Source organism: Trichosurus vulpecula, chromosome 8 (genome assembly GCF_011100635.1).
Source record: "Trichosurus vulpecula isolate mTriVul1 chromosome 8, mTriVul1.pri, whole genome shotgun sequence".
Taxonomy (NCBI): Eukaryota; Metazoa; Chordata; class Mammalia; order Diprotodontia; family Phalangeridae; genus Trichosurus; species Trichosurus vulpecula.
The window spans coordinates 139603219-139621993 of NC_050580.1; the positions used below are offsets into that span (position 1 = coordinate 139603219).

Below are 18775 nucleotides of genomic sequence, written 5' to 3' on the forward strand. Positions count from 1 at the left end.
ATAGAAGAAATAGGAGCTAGAAGGAGTTGAAATCCAAGACAGGTAGAGATAGAGTAAGAGAGTACCTGGCTACTCTTGACATGTTCTAACAACCAGGCCTTGACAAACTGTGTCCAAGGGCATGGAAAAATCTGGCAAATGTTATTGCTGAGCTATAGTGATTTGTTATATATGAGTGATTTATGAGATTTGTGTTTGTGAATGATACACGAGTGACTTCTGATAGATCATGAAGAATAGAAGAGGTGCCAAAGGCCTCATGGAATACAAATTTTGTTCCGATTTTCAAAAAAAAAATGAAGAGAGTAGAGTCTATAAATCATAGTTGTGAGGATTGGAATATTGTTATGCCTTAACTGACAGAAGTGACTCTGGGTTTGATCATTGACTTAACTTGCCTATGTACCAGGAAGTTCCTATTACCAAATATGGTCCAACAACTGGTTTAGTCAGCTTCATTTAGGTATCCTGATCATAGTTTAGCAAACTTCATCTAATTCATGTATGCAAAATTAGCAAAGTTTCCTAATCATAGTGCCTTTATGATTGATAAAGTAGGGAGGGTTTGTAGTCTGGGCCACCCACTAATTGACTGCCCTAAGGTCCCCCTCCCACTTGGTCCCTATGAATCTGCCCAGCAACAATAATCACATATAAGGGCAGAGACCCAGAATTCTATACCCTTGGGTGGGGCACACATCCCCCCTGCCTGGGGACTTGAAAGGCCACATATTTGAATACCATGAGTAATAAACTGCCTGACTTGTCATGCTCTGAATGCTTGTGTTCCGTCTCAGTACATTACCCATGATTTCCTCACAATAGTCAAATGAAATTGGTTTTGATTCCTGGCAAAATTTTAGAACATTTTATTAAGGAAATGGTTAGTGAAAATCTAGAAAGGGAAGCAATGATTGCCAAAATTCTAGATGCCTTCATCATGAACAAATCATGCTAGACTAATCTCATTTCCTTTCTTGATAGGATTACTAAAGTGACAGATCAGTGAAATGTTGTAAACAGAATTTACTTAGAATTTAGCAAAGCATTTGATAGTCATTCATATTAATTCTAGCAGACAAGATGGGGAAATAAAGGCTTGATTATACAGTTAGTTGAATTACAAACTGGTTGAATGACTGGATTCAAAGAGTAGTCATTAATGGTTTGATGTCAACTGGGAGTAAGTCTTTGGTAGAATGCCCCAAGGATATATGCTTGGCCTGGTACTGTTTCATATTTAAAAACAAAACAAAACAATGACTTGGAAGAAGGAAAAGACAGCATATTTATCACACTTTTAGATGATACAGAACTTGAAATTTCTCAACAGGCTAGAATACTGGAATTAATAAGCTGACCACAAAATGTAAGATCATATACTTGTATTTAAAAAATCAACCATATGAATACAAACAAAGAGAAATGTTGCTAGACAGCAGGTCATCTGTAAAAGATCTGGGGATTTCACTGGGCTGCAAGCTACATATGAGTCAACAGTGCGACATGGAAACGAAAAAAGCTAATTCTATCTCAGACTACATTAGGAGGGATATAATGACCAGGTGACTAGGAAGGTGATAGTTTTATTGTTCTCTGCTCAGTTCAGACTACCTTTGGAGTATTATGTTCAATTCTGGGTACCACATTTTAAGAAGGACAATGATAAACTTGGGAGTATCTGGATCAACTAGAATAGTGAAAGACCTTGAGAGCATACTGTATATTAATCAGTTGAAGGAAGAGGAAAAATTTAGGATGAAGCAGAAAAAAAAACTCAGGTGAGACATGTTGGCTGTCTTCAAATATGTGAAGATCTGTCTTGTGCAAGAGTGATCAAGCTTGTCCTGCTTGATTCCAGAGGGCAGAACTAAGAGAATGGGCAAAAAAGTTAGTTCCTAATAATTAGAATTATCCCAAAGTACTGCCTCAGAACTTTCTCCTTCCTAGATATCTTCATGCAGAGGCTGGATAGAGAGGATCATTATTTGGTTACAAGATGAGTTAGGTGGCCTCTGAGGTCTTTTGAAATGCTGAGGTTTTGTGAGATTCTCCTCATTTTACAAATGAGGAACACTGAACAAAGAAGAGCTAAGAAGAAATATAGCTATATTCCCTAAGTATCGATGATTAGGCCATTTCTGTAGTATTGGGTTGAGATTTCTTCTCCATGCATTAAAAATAAACATGGAACTAAATATGGTGGGGCATTCTGTGAACCCTGTTACTGGGAAGGCTGAGGCTGGCAGATCTCTTGAGCTTGGGAGCTCTGAGGTGCAGTGGGTCATGCCAATCAGGTGTCTGCAGTAGGTATGGTATCAGTATGGTGAGTCAGTTGGAGGAACCAGGTTGCCTGTAGGGAGGGGCTCACTAGCCCAGGTCAGAAATGGAGCAGGTCAAAACTTCTGTGCCAATCAGAGGATGGACTAGACCAGCAAGTGTCTACTGCACTGCACAGCTGAGTGAGATGGAGAGACCCAGTCTTAAAAAATAATAAAAAAAATTAAATGGAGAGATTCCAGAGAAGGACAGTCAAAATGACTTTATGGAAAATTGATCAAAGAGGAAAAGTTGACAAAATTTAGAGAAGACTAAAGGGTGTCTTGCTCCTTAAGCCCATGAAAGACATGAAAAGGATGCTAGTGAATTGTTCCCTATCTTCCAGGAGACCCAAGACAAGACGAAGCCCAATTAAACTACTGCCAGATTGTGATTTCATACAAAGAATCTCTGTAGTACTCTCTGAGCGATGAAACAATGGCCGGACAGAAAGAGTGTTGGGATTACCATGCCTGAAGATCTTTGTAAATGAGAAAACCTGGTTTAGGTATTGACTTACCTAGAGGATGAAAACTTGTTGTAGATGATCTCTCGAGATAACTGGCAGGTCTATGACACTGTTTAGTTTCACGATTGTGGTGAAACTTAGAAGAGATCCAAGATCATCTGCTTCTCAGGATCTCATGTACTAGACAATGCTTTTCTGCTGTTTCTAGATGCTAGGGAAAAGGAGACCTCTAAGACTAGTTGGCAACAACACTCCAAGTTTAGAATACAGAAGAAGTCCATGAATGACTTAAGCAAGGAAATAGATCTAGAAATGTATAGAAGAATAGTAAGAGTAATAAGTAAAAAGACTAGGAAGGAAACATAGTAAACTATATTTACATTGACTGGAATTTGAATAGGAAAAAGGAATTTTCTTAAAGAAGTCTAAGTCAGCTTTCTTGTTTACTTACCAAGAAGATCAATGAATAGAGTTAGTTCCAGGAAATGTACCACATTTGATAAATGGGATTCAAGCTAGTGAACATGAATTGCTTAGAGATTTTACTGTCGTCATAATAGTCTATTTCCTTAAGGATATGCATGAAAATCAAATTTAAATAATCCTATTTCTTTAAAACTATGAAAGCCAAACCCAAAAGAATATAGAATGAATTCAAGAAAACTGATGAAATGTAATGGTGTCTAGGATTTGCATTTGGAAAACAAGGAGGTGGTTAGGATTGATAAGAGGGGCACAATGGAAAAATTTTCTTTTGCTAGGTCAACCTACTTTTTGCATTCTGGTAATCCATCATACAGTCATACCAATAGGATAATCATTACAGTTTTTCTAGTGCATTCTTTTATGTTCATCACATGAAATGACTCATTCTTGGGCATAACTAGGAAAACTTCCAAGTTATCCAAATTATTTGGGGGCAAGAGAGACAGTATAGTGTAGTGGATAGGGAGGTGGCCTCAGAATCAGAAATATCAAAGTTTAAGACACTGGTATACATTGGCTATGTGACATTTAATTTCTCAATGTCCCAAGTCACTCTCTGAGACCATAGACTGCAAAACAATTGCTGATCTGCATTGTCTAGTAGATGGAGTTTCATTCCAGGGAGTTTCTTATTTCAATTAAATCATAGATTTGGCCTTAAAAAAAGGCAAAAAAGCTTTAGAAATGGCTTCCTGACACAGAAGTAATACTTGGATCAAAACAGCACTAGATAAACTCATAGTGACTAAATTTCTTTATTCCAGATAGCTAACCTTTATGTAACCAACCGATGGCAAATCTCTGTTACTACTTAGACCACATGTAGATAGAATTTAATGAAAATTAGACTCTAGACAGGGTTAGTGGGTTTTTTATTCTTAGTCTTACAGCAGTAGCTCCTTACAAATGGTGAATGAAAAGGTGATTTGTTTTTTTCCATCAAACAACTATACTCCAGGGCCCATAGTTATATTCCTCAATCTCTCTAGGCATTTCCCCTGGGTTTACCATAACAGAAATGTCTCAGGTATGTCTAGTCAAAGGATTGAAATATAGTGACAATATCATTACCATCTAAGACTCCCCAAAGAATAAGCACAAAGGGATTTTAAAACTTGCATGGACCATTAGACCTGGGCACAGGTGTTCAATTGAATAACTGCAGACTCAGATGTTCTAGAAGGCCATGCCTCACAGATTCAGAGTAATGGACAAACAAGAGCTGTGGAAGGATCTCAAAATCTGACATCAAGACAGCATTTGACCTCCAAATACCATCCAAGAGATTAATGATGATAGACTGTGAACTGGCCAAAGAACAAGAAAGGAAGATTTGCCAGCGGAATACTTTAGGTTGGAAAGACATTAACTGGAGACAGTACCTAGATTTCAGTTACAGCAACCCTTCAACCGTGGCACTGGATTAAAAAAAAAAAGGCAATGACAGCATGGTTTTCAAGCTTACAGATGCTGCTATATTGGGTGTGACAACAGATAATGAGGAGTGATCAAGAGCAATGCAGTGAGATGTTGAAAGGACTGCCTGACTGGAGAAAGGATAAAAGAGGAGCCATGTGCAGAGGTGAAATGAGAAGAGCACCCTGCTACACTCCAAACATTACCCATGATAAAAAGCCTTTTTAGGCAGCAGTATGAAAGTTAGCATGCAATTCCACTGATGGCAATTTTGGAACCTGCATTTCAAAAAAAAAAACTCAAATAAAGTGGTAAATCACAAAAGACCGTGAAAGGGAAGAGCACAGGTGGTTAAAATTTCCTTCACCTGAAATCCAGCATTCTCAACAGTAGCCCACAGGGCTGAACCTATTAAGATGCTTCTTAATCAGCAAGGGATAAACAAAGAGTAATTGGCCACAGGAAAACAGTAACTGAAAGAGAGTGGAATCTGAAATCACCTTTTAGTATTGGACAGGATAAATGAATTCAGCGTCCATGGTTCATGACTAGGTTGAAAATCAAAATCTTAATTTTTCCGGTAAGCTTCATATATGTCTGTCGTCATATTTCAAGAAGTAAAGGTTAGCTCATACTAGACTATTAAAGAAAGAACTCCTTGACATTAATTCATCCAGTGAATATTTCTTGAGTAGCTATTTCAGTCTATGTAAGATGCTGATAGGAACACAAGAGCTAACAAACCATTAGCCCCTTGCTCTCACACATCAGGGAAAGCAATCAGACTTGTACACAAATAATTATAAGACATAATATATTTGTGGAAGTGAATTACAGTAAAATACTTGTAAAGCGCTATGGGAATTGGAAATAAAGGTTGAAGGAAGGCTTTAGGGAAGACTTGGCATTTCATTTGCAAGTTGAAGGATGAAAGGAACTGGACAGGCAGAGCTGGAGGGAAGAGCATTTCAAGCAGAGGGTGAGCAAAACTGGGAAAAGTTGAGGTCTGCTTAGGGAGTGGTAAACAGTCTGGTTTAGCTAGAAAGACAGGTTAAGATCAAATTATGGAGAGCCTTGAATGCCAGGCAAAGGGCATTCTACATGAAGTAGGAAATTGGGAGCCAATAAAGACTTTTGTGTAGAGAGTGATAAATTGTACCTGGCTGCCATATTAACTGGAAGAAGCAAAAAGAGATTTTGAAGAATTAGAGGATTATAGGAATAAGGACTAGATTCTTGATTTCATTGGCAAAGGGAGAGAACTTCCAAATGAGGAAACTCCCTCTACTGATGTAGGTTGGTACCTTCTCTTCTACTTATAGTCTTAGGGAACTGCCTAGAGAACTGAAAGATTAAGTGATGTGCACAGAATCACATAGCCAGTATGTATCAGAAAGGACCAGAACCCAGGTTTTGAAGCTGGCTCTCTAGCTACTAAGCCACGCTGCCTTTTGAATATTCTAAGTGAAAATTTCTTTTAAAAGAAGACATGCAGCCTTGAATGTTGATACATTAGTAGTTTCTTAAATTTCCAGAGTAGTTTTTCTTTAATAGCTTCTACATGCTTGACGCTGTAAGCTGTTATTGAAGTTTTGAGGAACATTATGAGTAAGGGGATCAATGTAGAAGATGGTTTAACTGGCTGTTCATCTTTGCAAAATGAATGGTGCCATATAGAGAATTTCACCCTTTATAACCACTTTACACTCTGAGGTTGGGGAGTGGGGAGTGTCTTTACTTCCATTCCTAGCTCTCTTCCTATTTAATTCTGTAATCCTACACAAGCAAATTCCCTTCTCTACTTGATTTCCACATTTTGAAAATGCAGATAGTCCCCCAGATCTGTAAACTGTGGCCTATTTCGTTCAGAAGATGTACAAGGTCAAACAAGAGAAGGCACATTAACTCTCCAGGGCTCTTCAGAAGAAAGGCATGATGTGAATGGTTATTTTGCTGAATTGTAATTTTTAAACTCCTACTTCAGTGAAAGCTCACTATAATGAGGATTCTGGGAAACAGGGATAAGATCAAAGGTTATGTAAAATACGGCGACACTGAGACAACAAGGGAAGGAAGTGGGGAAGCCTAGAGTATTCAATTTGACCTGAAATAGATTTCAATCCACAATACAATTTTATGTTTATGCAATTTTACACATACATGTATGGAAACTTGATAAGATATTATCTTCTTCAATACTTCAAAAGACTACGATTTTATTGATGCTAGTATTTCTTTTACGGATGCAGATTACAACTCCTCTATACTGTCTTTATGAATTTTCATGAGTTGTGGCCAAAGGAAATCTATTATTTAGTGGCCAACCTTCTGGTGATTAGTTTCTTTGAACTTAGCTAGATTGAGCTTTGAGTAACAGACACAGAGTCCCTTGCTGGGCCCATATTTGAAAATTTTTTGAGTTTTTTCTGCCTTTCTGGTGCCAAGTATAAATTCAGTTTAGCTTTCTTTCCTTGCAGGGATCCTCAACCCAAAGTACTAAGCTACCACTGGAGTTCTCAGAAACATAAGAGATTCATAGCTTCAGGGAATATAGGCAGCAGAGGGCCTGTACAATAGGTAATTCACATCCAACAGAGATCCTGAGATTCAGAACACCAAAGTTATCAGAATGTCTGTATTTCTAGACTTAGAGGTTGAGAGCCATGTGCTTGTTCCTCTACAACATGATGGTTGTACCTCATAACCAACATCCTGAGATGAATCCATAGGGCCAGTGCCAAGAGTGAGTGCAGTCTGGTCCAGGGGATCTAGTCAGCAGGTATTTACTGATTCAGATGCTCAGCCATAATTTACTGCCAACCCCATCAGATGCTTATATGCCTGGATCCATATGTTTGATGTTAATAACCTATAGAAATAGAAGCTTCTCTTGCATAGACACTGTGCTGAGTCATCACAGACCCTGGAGGGCTGGGCAGTGGGGGGTGGATAAGACCCAATCAACTGTTTCTTTCCTTAATCTTAATGAACCTTTTCTTGACTCTGCCATCCTCTCAAACTATTATCTATGACTCTGCTCCCTTTCACTGACAAGGTCCTAGGAAGAATCTCCTATTTTGGTTGCCTTAATTTCCTAACTAATAACTTCTCCATCACTTAAAATTAGATTTCTGACCCTAACATGCTTCTAAAAAGTGTTCTGTCCAGGGTTTCCAAGGGCAGCTGCTAATTCCCACGGCCTTCTCTTAGTTCTCATTCTCCTTAACTTTTCTGCAGCTTATAGTACTGTTGGCCACCTCCTACTTTTTCCTTGGCTTCTGTGATACTACTCGTTTGCTAGTCATACATGCTGGTCTCCTTTTCTGATTTATTGGCTGTTTCTCATCCCATAAATATGCTATCTCTCAAAGTTTTCTGTCTTGGGCCCTCCTTGGCTTTCTCTACACTCTCTCCCTTAGGGATTTCATTAGCTCTAATGGGTCCAACTAAAATGTTTATGCAGATGACTCCCAAATTAAATCTTAATCTCTATCCTAAACTTTGTTCCCACATCAGAGATGTGCCTGCTGCACATCTCCATTTGGATGCCCCTTCAGCATTTCAAACTGGATGTATTCAAAACAGAACTTATCGTTCCCTTCCTAAATATGCCCCTGTCTTCTATACTTCTTTATTTCTGACAAGGATATTACTATCATCTTGGTTACATGGAGTTGTCCTTGACTTTTCCCCCTTCTTCATCCTCTTTGCTCTCCATAATACCTCTCTTTTTTCCCACTCACATGGCCACTGTCCCAGTTCAGATATTCCTTGCCTCTTGCTGAGACTATGGAAATAGCTTTGTGATTGGCTCATAAAATATAATCTTCCTAGGGCATAAGTCTGACAGTGTCACTCCCCTGCTCAAAAGCTTTCAGTGGCTGCCTATTTTTAATAGGATAAAATAAAAATTCCCTAGGCATTTAATGCTCTCCTGACTCTGACCTCTGATTCCAGCCTTATTTCATATTACTCTCCTTCATGTACTCTTTTTTTTTTTTTGGTGGAAGGGAGGCAATTGGGGTTAAGTGACTTGCCCAGGCATAGCTAATGTCTGAGGTTGGACTTGAACTCAGGTCCTCCTGACTCCAGGGCTGGCATTCTATGCACTGCACCACCTAGCTGTCCCCCCATGTACTCTGTATTCCAGTCAAACATGTCTACCAGCTGTTCCCAGAACCCGTATTCCAACTGCTGCCCCTGCACTTCTGTAGAAGTCATCCCCTATGCCTGGAGAGTGCTCCCTCTTCATCTTGAGTTCAAAGAGAATTTTCACCAGATGTCTGTCATGTCCTTTGTGATTCCCTCTAGCCTTTAATTCTCTCTTCTACCTCAAACTGCCTTGTATCTACTAATTCCTGTACATGCTATGTAGAGAAATATAGTAAACTACTTGAGAGCGGGGACTGTTTCATTTTTGTCTTTGGATCCTCAGCATCTAGGCAGTGCCTTGTAAACAGTAGGCACTTAATATTATGTTGGATTGAATAGCTAGAGCTTCATAGATTTTGTGTTCTCCTGGCAAGGGCTGTTGGGAACCCAGGGTGAGTTTTACACCATAATGAGCCATCAGAATAGGATTGCAGATAAAGGATGAGAGTTTGCCAACTATTTAACATAAAAATGAATCTAGTAGATATCTGTGCTATCATAAATATGCTACTCAATTTTTTGGAAAGATAATTTTAACATAAAAAATCTATAGAACTGTGGCTATTGGAACAAGATGTTCAAAGGGAAAACACATAAAGAAAATGGAGGTTAGGTTTCAGAAAGCCATCGCATTCACTGTCATAATCCCCAAATGCCTTTAAGTCCTCTCAATCTTTAAAAGAGACATTCTGAAGTCAAAGCCATTTAGTTATTAACTGCATTCAGTGTCAAGTAGGGAGCTTCAAGGGAAGATAGGCTCATTAGCACTTAGCATTCATTTCACAGATGGGAAACAGACACTGCTTGGTTTGGTTTAAAATGCTTGGAAGGCCAGGCAGGGCAGCTCAAAGTGTACCTTTGTGTCTTAAAGCGACAATAAATGTTGAAGTTCATGAACCACTACTTTTTTTTTCCAATTTCACATAGTAAGGCTATTTACCTGCTGCTAATTGAGTTTATTACTGTTGATTGCAATGAAATAAAAGCCTGCTTGCAGATAATTAACTTACCTACACATGTTTGACAGGTAGAATGGCACTTCTCACATTTGATCAACTCGGAATTGAAATATGTGCCTGGTGCACAGTCTAGAATGCAGCTACCTCCTGCTAGACTGTTGAAGGGAACAAAGGACAGAATTTAACATTTATACCAAAGTCTAACACAATTATGTTTTGCCCTCAAACATCTTTCATTGGGAGGAAATTAAAGTTCTTCACAAACATCTATTTTTCTCACTTAACAATTTAGAGACAATGAAAGACGAGATGCTATCATAAACTGGGTCAGTGGCCAAGTCTGAGTTGGCAGTCCTCATGCCCAGTGCCTGTTCTAACCAAAAGCTTGTGGTTCAGTGGGAATAGTGAGGGATTTGTACTCAGAGGACCTTGGTTCAGCTCCCAGCTCCGCAATACTGCTTGGATAAACCTGGGCAAATCATTTACATTTTCTGGGCCTTAGTTTCTTCACCTGTAAAATGAAGTGGTTGGATCAGATGACCTCCAAACTCCCTTCCAGCTCTGAACCAGTGATGCTTTAAGGAATGCCAATAGGCAAAGCATCTTGGCTCTGGTAAACTTTCTACAACTCCTCTACAACAGGGATGTCACTTTCTAAACTTTCCCAAGGCTGAACCAACGCATTATCTATTGAAAGGCTGGGGGTGGCCGAGGCTTCTAAAGCTAAGTTCCAGCAACCATTTCTTCTATTGGTTTCTGATAATCTCTTTTAACCAGCTTTTCCTAAACTTTAACCATAATCACAAAGACAGAAGACTCAAACATTCTCGTGTATTTCTAGCTCAACTGAAGTGGTCATCCCTTGCTTCTGAGCCATGAATTCCATTTTAGCATTTATGGAATAGAGGTGGTATCATTAAGGGGTGGAAATGATAATATAACTATACTAAGTTAGTGCCTGTTTTTAGGACGACTGTATTCACTTAAACACCAATTCATTCCCAGAGGTCACTTTTAGTCATGTCCCAGTTAGGTTTGGGAACCATGGCCTAGGACAACCCCAGGACCTTCCTCCAGGTCAGAGAGCCTACTCTTTAGGACTTGCAAGGGGACAGAGGATCCTGGTGCTATTACAATATAGGCTCATTTTAGAAAGGGACCCAATGTCAGGTGCAGACCAGGCCTAAAAGTCAAAAAAATTACCACAAGGCCTAGCAGCAAGAGAAAGAGAAGGGAGGATCTCAGATCAAGCCAGGATGGAGGAGAAGTGAAATTTTCTGGTTATCCTGAAAAGAGTATGCTTTATTTGTGTATCTGCTAGTGCCAAGCAATAGCTATATGTGTATGAAAAAATGCAGGCTGGTCTCTCCACTTGTAGAGAGAGTGGGACCCTTTTCCCTCTAGTTTATGAAGAAGGAAGTGTTCCTTGAAAGAAAGGAATATATTTCAAAGCAGAAACAAAGAGGAAAAACAAATTTAAAAAATTTAAATTAAATTAAAAAGGCAGAGAGGACATCCTACCCTGTGTCAGAAGTTTGAAAGGTAGAAGAATATGGCATAGAAAAGGGAACAAAGAAAGACTTTCTAACCTCTGGTAGAAGGAAGGGAGGAGACAAGCATTTATCTGCTATGTGTCAGGCACTGTGCCTGTTTTCTTATTTGATCCTCACAACAACCCTGGGAGGTAGGTTCTGTTTATTATCCCTGCTTAACAGTTGAGGAAACTGAGGCAGAGGTTAGGTGACTTGCCTAAGGTCACACAGCTACTATGTGTCTGAGGCAGGATTGAACTCAGGCCTTCTTCTCTCCAGGCTTAGTGCTTGGAGCTAGGAAATCATTCTGAAGCTCTTCCTCTAAGAAGAGGGGCTGGGGCAGTTAGGTGGTACAGTGGATAGAGCGCTGGGCCTGGGGTCAGGAAGACCTGAATTCAAATTTGACCTTAGACATTTACTAGCTGTGTGGCCCTTGGCAAGTCACTTAACCTCTGCCTAAGTTTCTTCTACTTTAAAATGGGGATAATGAAAGCACCTACCTCACAGGATTGTTGTGAGAATCACATGAGATTAGATTTGAGAAGCTCTTAGCACATAGTTGTTTCTCATCCTTCATCTTAGAAGAGGACCAATGACAACATGGGGTGACATCCTGACTCAAGCACGAATTGGATTTAATTGAGACAGAGTCGTACAAAGGCATCAGCCTCACTCTTTCTTCCAGAGTCATCAAAATCCAGTGGCAGAAGTCAAGATGACTGGCAATGGCCTGAGATGCAGTGGATGACCTTGGCCTCTTTAATGTCTGACCAAGTTCTAAGCCTCCATGGCACCTGCTTTGGCTGCCTTCATGGCCATTGGAACAAATTGTTCTCATCTTCCTGTTCTTCATGAGCTTGAGGTAGACACCCCCTAACTCACTGATGGGTTTGAGGCCTGTCAGTTACCCTTAACCTGGTTTAGCCCCCCTGCTGAGATGGTTTTACCAGGGTACGGCTACTGCCTGTGCTATAGCTTCTTGGAACTACTCTCACTAGCACATGGCAGGTGCCTAATAAATACTTGTTCCCTTTCTTTCCTCTTCCTATGATGGACAGAGCTGGACTCTCTGAGAAGGAAGCAATGTCTTAAGCTCCAAAGAATGATAACAATGCTGCCAGGAGAGGCCACTCGATATTTATATGATCAAATCTAGTAGCCAGAAAGGACATCAGAAGTCATCTCATTAGATTTCCTCAACTTATACTTGAGGAAATGGAGAACCACCGGGGTTAAGTGATTTCCCAAGACCATGAGGGCAGAGCCAGGATTCAAACTCAGGTCTTCTGATCTCAAATCCAGTCAACTCTTTCCTGTATTCCACAATGGTGGATGGTGATTTCTGGCTAAGGGTTATCCAAGTTGCCATCTGTCAAACTGACATGAAGAACAGGGAAATATTCTGTCTTCCTGAAGCACATATTCAGGCATGAGTCCAGAGACTTGTCAAACTTGATAACCACTGACTACTTTTGATTCACATGGGAACAAATAATACTGTCAGAATAACCTAGAAAGCATTTCTAGTTACCATGAAACTCTGGTCAGGAAATTGAAGACCTTAGGGGCCTAGGTGTCACTCTGTTTCTGTTTTTTAATCATTGCTTCTGATTGAAGGTGGGGGATTCCATCAAAAAGGACAGATTTTCACTCTCAAAACTTCCATCACAGGCTGGAAAGATATTTGAAAACTGTATTTTGGATTTCTAGATTATGGCTAACAACATGGTAATGATGAGATCTTGGCGGGAGATGAAGTGAGTCTAATGAGGGCTTGTAAAAATACATTTTTGCAGAGACATGATTTTGATCAACAAGACTTTAAGATGAAAATTGGGAACGGGGTTGGCCGGGGGGGGGGGGTGGTCTGTGAAAACTATCTACATACTTCTGCCAAAATAGATACCGTGGAGAACAAGTAACATAGGAAAAAAATGTCTGTGGAGAGACCTGATTCAAAGAAGACAATATTCAAGAAGAGCAGTAATAAAACTCATGACCTCCAATATCTACACAAAAATGCAGAGAATATAGGTAATAACAAGATAAGATGTCCAAATGCAGCAGGGTAATTTTGCTCTTATTGGTATCACTAAGACTTGCTGGATTGGATTCATGCCTAGCATATGGTTATGGAAGAAATACCTTGTTAAAAAAAAAAAGCAGATTAGATAAAAGGGGAAATTGAATAGCAATTTAGGAAACCAAAGATGACTACATTAAGCTGACAGTGCAAGGGAATGTATACCATTACCATAAACAGATAAAGCTTTGGAGAAACTAGTTGAGTCAGACAGATCATCTGTTTTCTGACATTCTCTGTAGATTACTACCCTCGCAGTCTCCACTCCTGGCCCTGACATCTTGCTCTATGTCAGCCATTTGGATTTGGGTGCTTCCAGAGATAGCAGGCCCTGGATCCTGATTTAAAACTTATTCCTTCCTTCCCTGCCCAAATCCTGGTGATGGAAGATTAGGTTTATTCAAGCTTGGCCCAAAGAGTTAAGAACTAGGATCAATGGGTAGGATTTGTAGGGAGGTTTATTTACATCTGATATAAGTGACAACTTCCTAAAATTTTGTTGTTGTTCAGTCATTCTGACTTTTCATGACCCCATTTGGGGTGTTCTTGGCAAAGACACTGGAGTGGTTTGCCATTTGCTTCTCCAGCTCATTTTACAGATGAGGAAACTGAGGCAAACAGGGTAAAGTGATTTGCCCAGGGTCACCCAGCTAGTCAGTATCTGAGGTTAGATGTGAACTTCCTGACACCAGGCCCTGCACCACTCAGCTGTCCAAAAGTGGAATGTGCTACTGTAGAAGGCAGTAAGTTCACTGTCACTGAATGTCTTCAAACAGGCTGACCTGGAGTTCCTCAGACTCACTGTCTTCCATCTCCATGGCTTTGCTAGGGCTGTCCTCCATACCTGGAATGCTCTCCTTCACCTCTGTCTCAGCATTCCTGGACTCCTTAAAGGCCATCTTATGCAAGAGGCCTTCCCTAGTCCCCCCAGCTGCTAGTGCCTTCTCTTTTCAGATCACCTTCCATGTATTCCGTACATATCGTGTACATCCTTAGTTGATTGATTGATATTTCCCCCATTAGAATGCAAGCTCATCAAGAGCTGGGGCTACTCTGCTTTTTGAATCTTTTTGTATCCCCAGAGCTTAGCGGTGTGCCTATCTACATACTTCTGCCAAAACAGATACCACAGAGAACAAGTAACATAGGAAAAAAATGTCTGAGTAAGCCTTAATAAATGAATGCTCAGTGACTGACTGAATGCCCTCAAGGACCTTTCACCTGAGTGGACACATCTGATCCACTCCCTACGGTGCCTTTTATAGTGGAATCTGTGTCAGTGTTTGCTGAATTGAGTGGAAGGCTATGACAAATCAGGATCTGTTTTTAGCATTCCTTAATCTTCTCTTCCACCTGGGATTCTGATGTTGGATTTGTCATCTTTTGTGGCCATCAATACAGTAGATGAAAAGTCAGAACAATGAAAGAACTCAAAGACTTCTGGTGGCTAAAAAAAATGAGATTGGGATGCTTATGAAATTAGTGGTTAACGTGACTAATGTAGAAATGTGTTGTGTATGACTGCACATGTACAGCCTATATCAAATTGCTTGCCATCATTGGGAGGGGAAAGGGATGGGAGGGAGAAGAGAATTTGGAACTCAAAATTTAAAAAAAAGAATGTTAAAAATTGTTTTTACACGTGATTGGAAAAAATATTAACTAAACAATTAGTTGTAAAAGCTTCAAAGATAGTCAATGATTTTTTCATTGTGAATTTGTCCTGAATGCTCAGGGCCCGTTAAAAACCAAAGGACACCAAACTGCATTACAATCTACCAGGATAAAGGATAGCTAAGGGTCTTATCACTTTGTAAATATTATATCCTAATAAAGTAAGCACGTAGTTCCATAAGTACATGTTCCTCAATACCCGAATAGCATTACAAATTACCATCAAACAGTAAAGTGTCCAGAGAACACCTGGCATTGACCTAGGTACTATTTACTATTGTCCTTCAGCTCTTCTGTAATAGATTGATGAAACTACAAGATGAAAAGCTGCTATTCTAGCCAGCCTTCATATCCGTTATGCCTACCAACGCATGACCATTCAGAGCCACGATTTCGTCTCCCACTTTCTGCTCCTTCCCATTGGTCATTGAGTAGGAGGAAGTATTCATTCATAAAGGCTAATACTTGTACCCCACTTTTCATTTTATTTCCTCCTATCTCTTCCTAGGCCTTGCTTTAACACTTACTGTCTGTTTCTCCCTTCTCCTCCACCTCACAAATATATCCGAACTTCTCCTTTACTAACTCATTCCCATCTGCCTAAAATGTACATAGAAATACACACAGCTCTGTCTCCTTGGGATAAAAAAAAAGTCTTCACTTGACTCTTTAAGGCCATCTTTTAGTCTCATCCGTCTTACTCCGGTAAAATGAAGTACTTTGAGGACAGAGGTTGCCTTTGCTTTTGTAGTTGTATCTCTAGCTCTTTAGGCACAGTTCTGTTCAGTCATGTCTGACTCTTCAGGACTCCATGGACCAGACTGTTTATGGGGTTTTCTTGGCAAAGATACTGGTGTGGTTTGCCATTTCCTTCGCCAGTGGGTTAAGGCAGAGGTGATGACTTGCCCAAGGTCACAGCTAGTAGGTGTCTGAGGCTAAATTTGAACTCAGGTCTTCCTGACTCCAGGTCCAGCGCTTATCCACGGACCCACCCAGCTGCCTGTTTAGGCCCAGAGTAAGCACTTAATAAGTGTGTGTTTGTTGATTCATTTTCCTTTTCTGGGAACCTTCTTGAAAAAAAAAAAGTCTACCCTAATGTATCCCACGGGTGGGGAACCCGCAGCCTCAAGGCTGCATGTGGCCCTCTGGTCCTCAAGTGTGGCCCTTTGATTTTAAATTCAGTCACAGGGTTGCACTTGAGGACCTAGAGGGCCACATGCAGCCTCGAGGCCATAGGTTCCCCACCCCTCAGCACCCACTCTATCCTCAAGCACTTGCAATCAGGCTTCCACCTCCTCTATTGAAACTGCATGCTCAAAGGTCACTAATGATTTCCCAGTAGAGTGATTCGATGGCCTTTGTTTAGTCCACATTCTGCTGCTGTTGCTAATATTCCTTTCTCATCCCCCCTCTCCTTCAGAGACACCACACTCTGAGATGTTTCCCTTCTTTAATTCTCCCGTCTTCTTTACTGGTCCCGTGTCCACCTCCTAACTCCCTTAGGTAGGCATTTTTCTGTTCTCTGTTCTTTTTTCCTTCTTTATTCTCTTCCCCTTTCCTTCTTTATTCTCTTCCTTGGACATTTCATTAAGCCCTGTGGCTTCAATTATCACCTCTGTGCAGGTGGTCTCAAGCCTGTACCTCTAGTCCTGACCTCTATCTTAAAGCTCCAGATGAGTCATCTCTTCTGGGTACCCTCCCTTTCCCCCATACCTCAAACTCAACATGCCCCAAATCACATTTATTATCTCTTTCCCACCCCCAACATGTGTATCCTTTACTGTTGTTTTTCAGTCAGTTCCAGAATCCTTCAACCAATCTCCCAGGTTCAAAACCCAGGGCATATCTTTAACTCCTCCCCTTCTCCTTTATCTGGAATCCACTCAGTTACTAAGCCTTTGTAACACCTCTTGCATATGTTTCCTACTTCCTATTTCCATTGCCACCACCCTCTTAGAAGCTCTCATTCATTACCACCCACTTAGACTGTTGCAGTAGCTTCCTAACATTGCCCTCTCTAATCCATCCTTCATTATTACTGCCAGAATAATTTTTCTTATGCATAAATCTGGTTATGAACTCCTTTGCTGTACCATTTGGTGCCACCCCACCTTTTCAACTGTATATTGCTACATTCCAAGATAAATTAGACTATTCTGCCCTATACACATGTCCAATTCTTTCCTATCTATGCCTTTGTTGATATTGTTCTCAATGCTGTTGATGTTCTCCCCACCCCAACCCGCTTCACTTGCTGAATTCCTTTGATATCCAACTCAAAGGCCACCTCCTTTGAGAAGTCCCTCCTGATTTCCCCATTTGGTAACAATTTTCTCCAGCAGATGATTGGATTTCACATGCTATCTTGTTTGGTACTTCTCCGATATATTTTTGATGTAATATTGTGTAATGTATAGTAAATAGAGGGCTGGCCTTACAGTCTAGGTTCAAGTTCTGTCTTTGACACATTCTAGCTGTGTGACTGTGAGCAAGCCACGCCCCCAGAGAACTTTTTAACACTAGGAGTTGCTGATTTGCATTGGTTCAGGAATTTTCTACAATAACAGATCCCTGCATTGATGAAATTATAGTTCTGATTGCACGCCCTGCCCCCCAATAGTGTATATCTTTATAGGCGTCTTTTCCCTATACTATGCAGCACACTCTACAAGGGCAGGACCTGGTCACATTGACATTTTGTACCTCCCCCAGCGCACACCTCCTCGGCAAATACTTAATAAATATTTGTTGAATGTCCACTTGAGAAGTCCCATTACTTCCAGTCATATTTGTCTGAAGACAGAGATCTAAGCATAATTTCTTTTAAAATGTTTTGTCCCCAAATGTCCCTCTCCCAAGCAGTGACACCATAGGAATCATGATCCTATGACTGACTTATGGTTCTGTGGACTAAAATAGGTAAGTTCATTGACAGAGTTATAATTTTCGCACGATTTTGTTAATATCTTTTTTACTCTGGTGCGTGACTTACGATCTTGACATTAATATTTCCCCTGCTGCTTCAGTGCCCAGGATTATTGTGCTACTGCTAACTGTTGCAGCTGAACATGTAAAGATATCACTCGGGAATATGTCAAGTCTAGGTACTTGTATTTAACATCAAGGAGTTTTTGTGACTTCTTGGGATTAAAAAGCCACTCTGCAACAACATGTTTGTGTGCCAGCGATGGCAAGTATTTTAAGCAAGAACACAAGAGGTCTTTTCCTTGTCGTAGCATGGGGTCATTGTGACTGGCAGTTAAATCATGCCTTTAATAACTAACATTCCCACATGTAACATTTCTTACAATTTAGTCTCCTGAAGAGCCAGACAGTCTAGGGGAAGCAGCTACTGCTGGGTCTCTAACTGCTTTAACATGACAGGGATGATTTGAAGTCATAGCTTAAAAAGGATATTGTACAATAAAAGCTTTCTGTGGATTATAGCTGACAATGTTTTCAATTTTTACTCTTCTTTCTGAAAAGTCTGTCATCTCCAGCACTGGTGTTTCTATATTTTTTTTTTTTTGGAAAGTAGCTATTGTTAAAGAGGCTACTTTCTTCCTACTACAAAATGCAAGGAATTGAACATTTAACTTAACCTTTCTCAAATATACCTTCAGAACTGGATACAAGGTCACCAGGATGCTCCCAGTCATTTCAGCATTTCTCCTAACAGAGCAGT

The 18775-nt window shown here is 40.3% G+C and overlaps 1 protein-coding gene across 3 annotated transcripts in view; it reads right to left on the reverse strand.

Moving 5' to 3' along the window:
* The window catches only part of PCSK6 (proprotein convertase subtilisin/kexin type 6), a 256959-nt gene that overhangs the window by 12703 nt on the left and 225481 nt on the right, over window positions 1-18775 (reverse strand). For 2 of the 3 annotated variants that reach the window (XM_036735030.1, XM_036735031.1), the window contains one exon: window positions 9853-9956. The exons of the other annotated variant lie outside the window; for it this stretch is intronic. In XM_036735030.1, the coding sequence (XP_036590925.1) occupies window positions 9853-9956 (104 nt within the window). The remainder of the gene's footprint in view (window positions 1-9852; window positions 9957-18775) is intronic. 3 annotated transcript variants of the gene reach the window in all.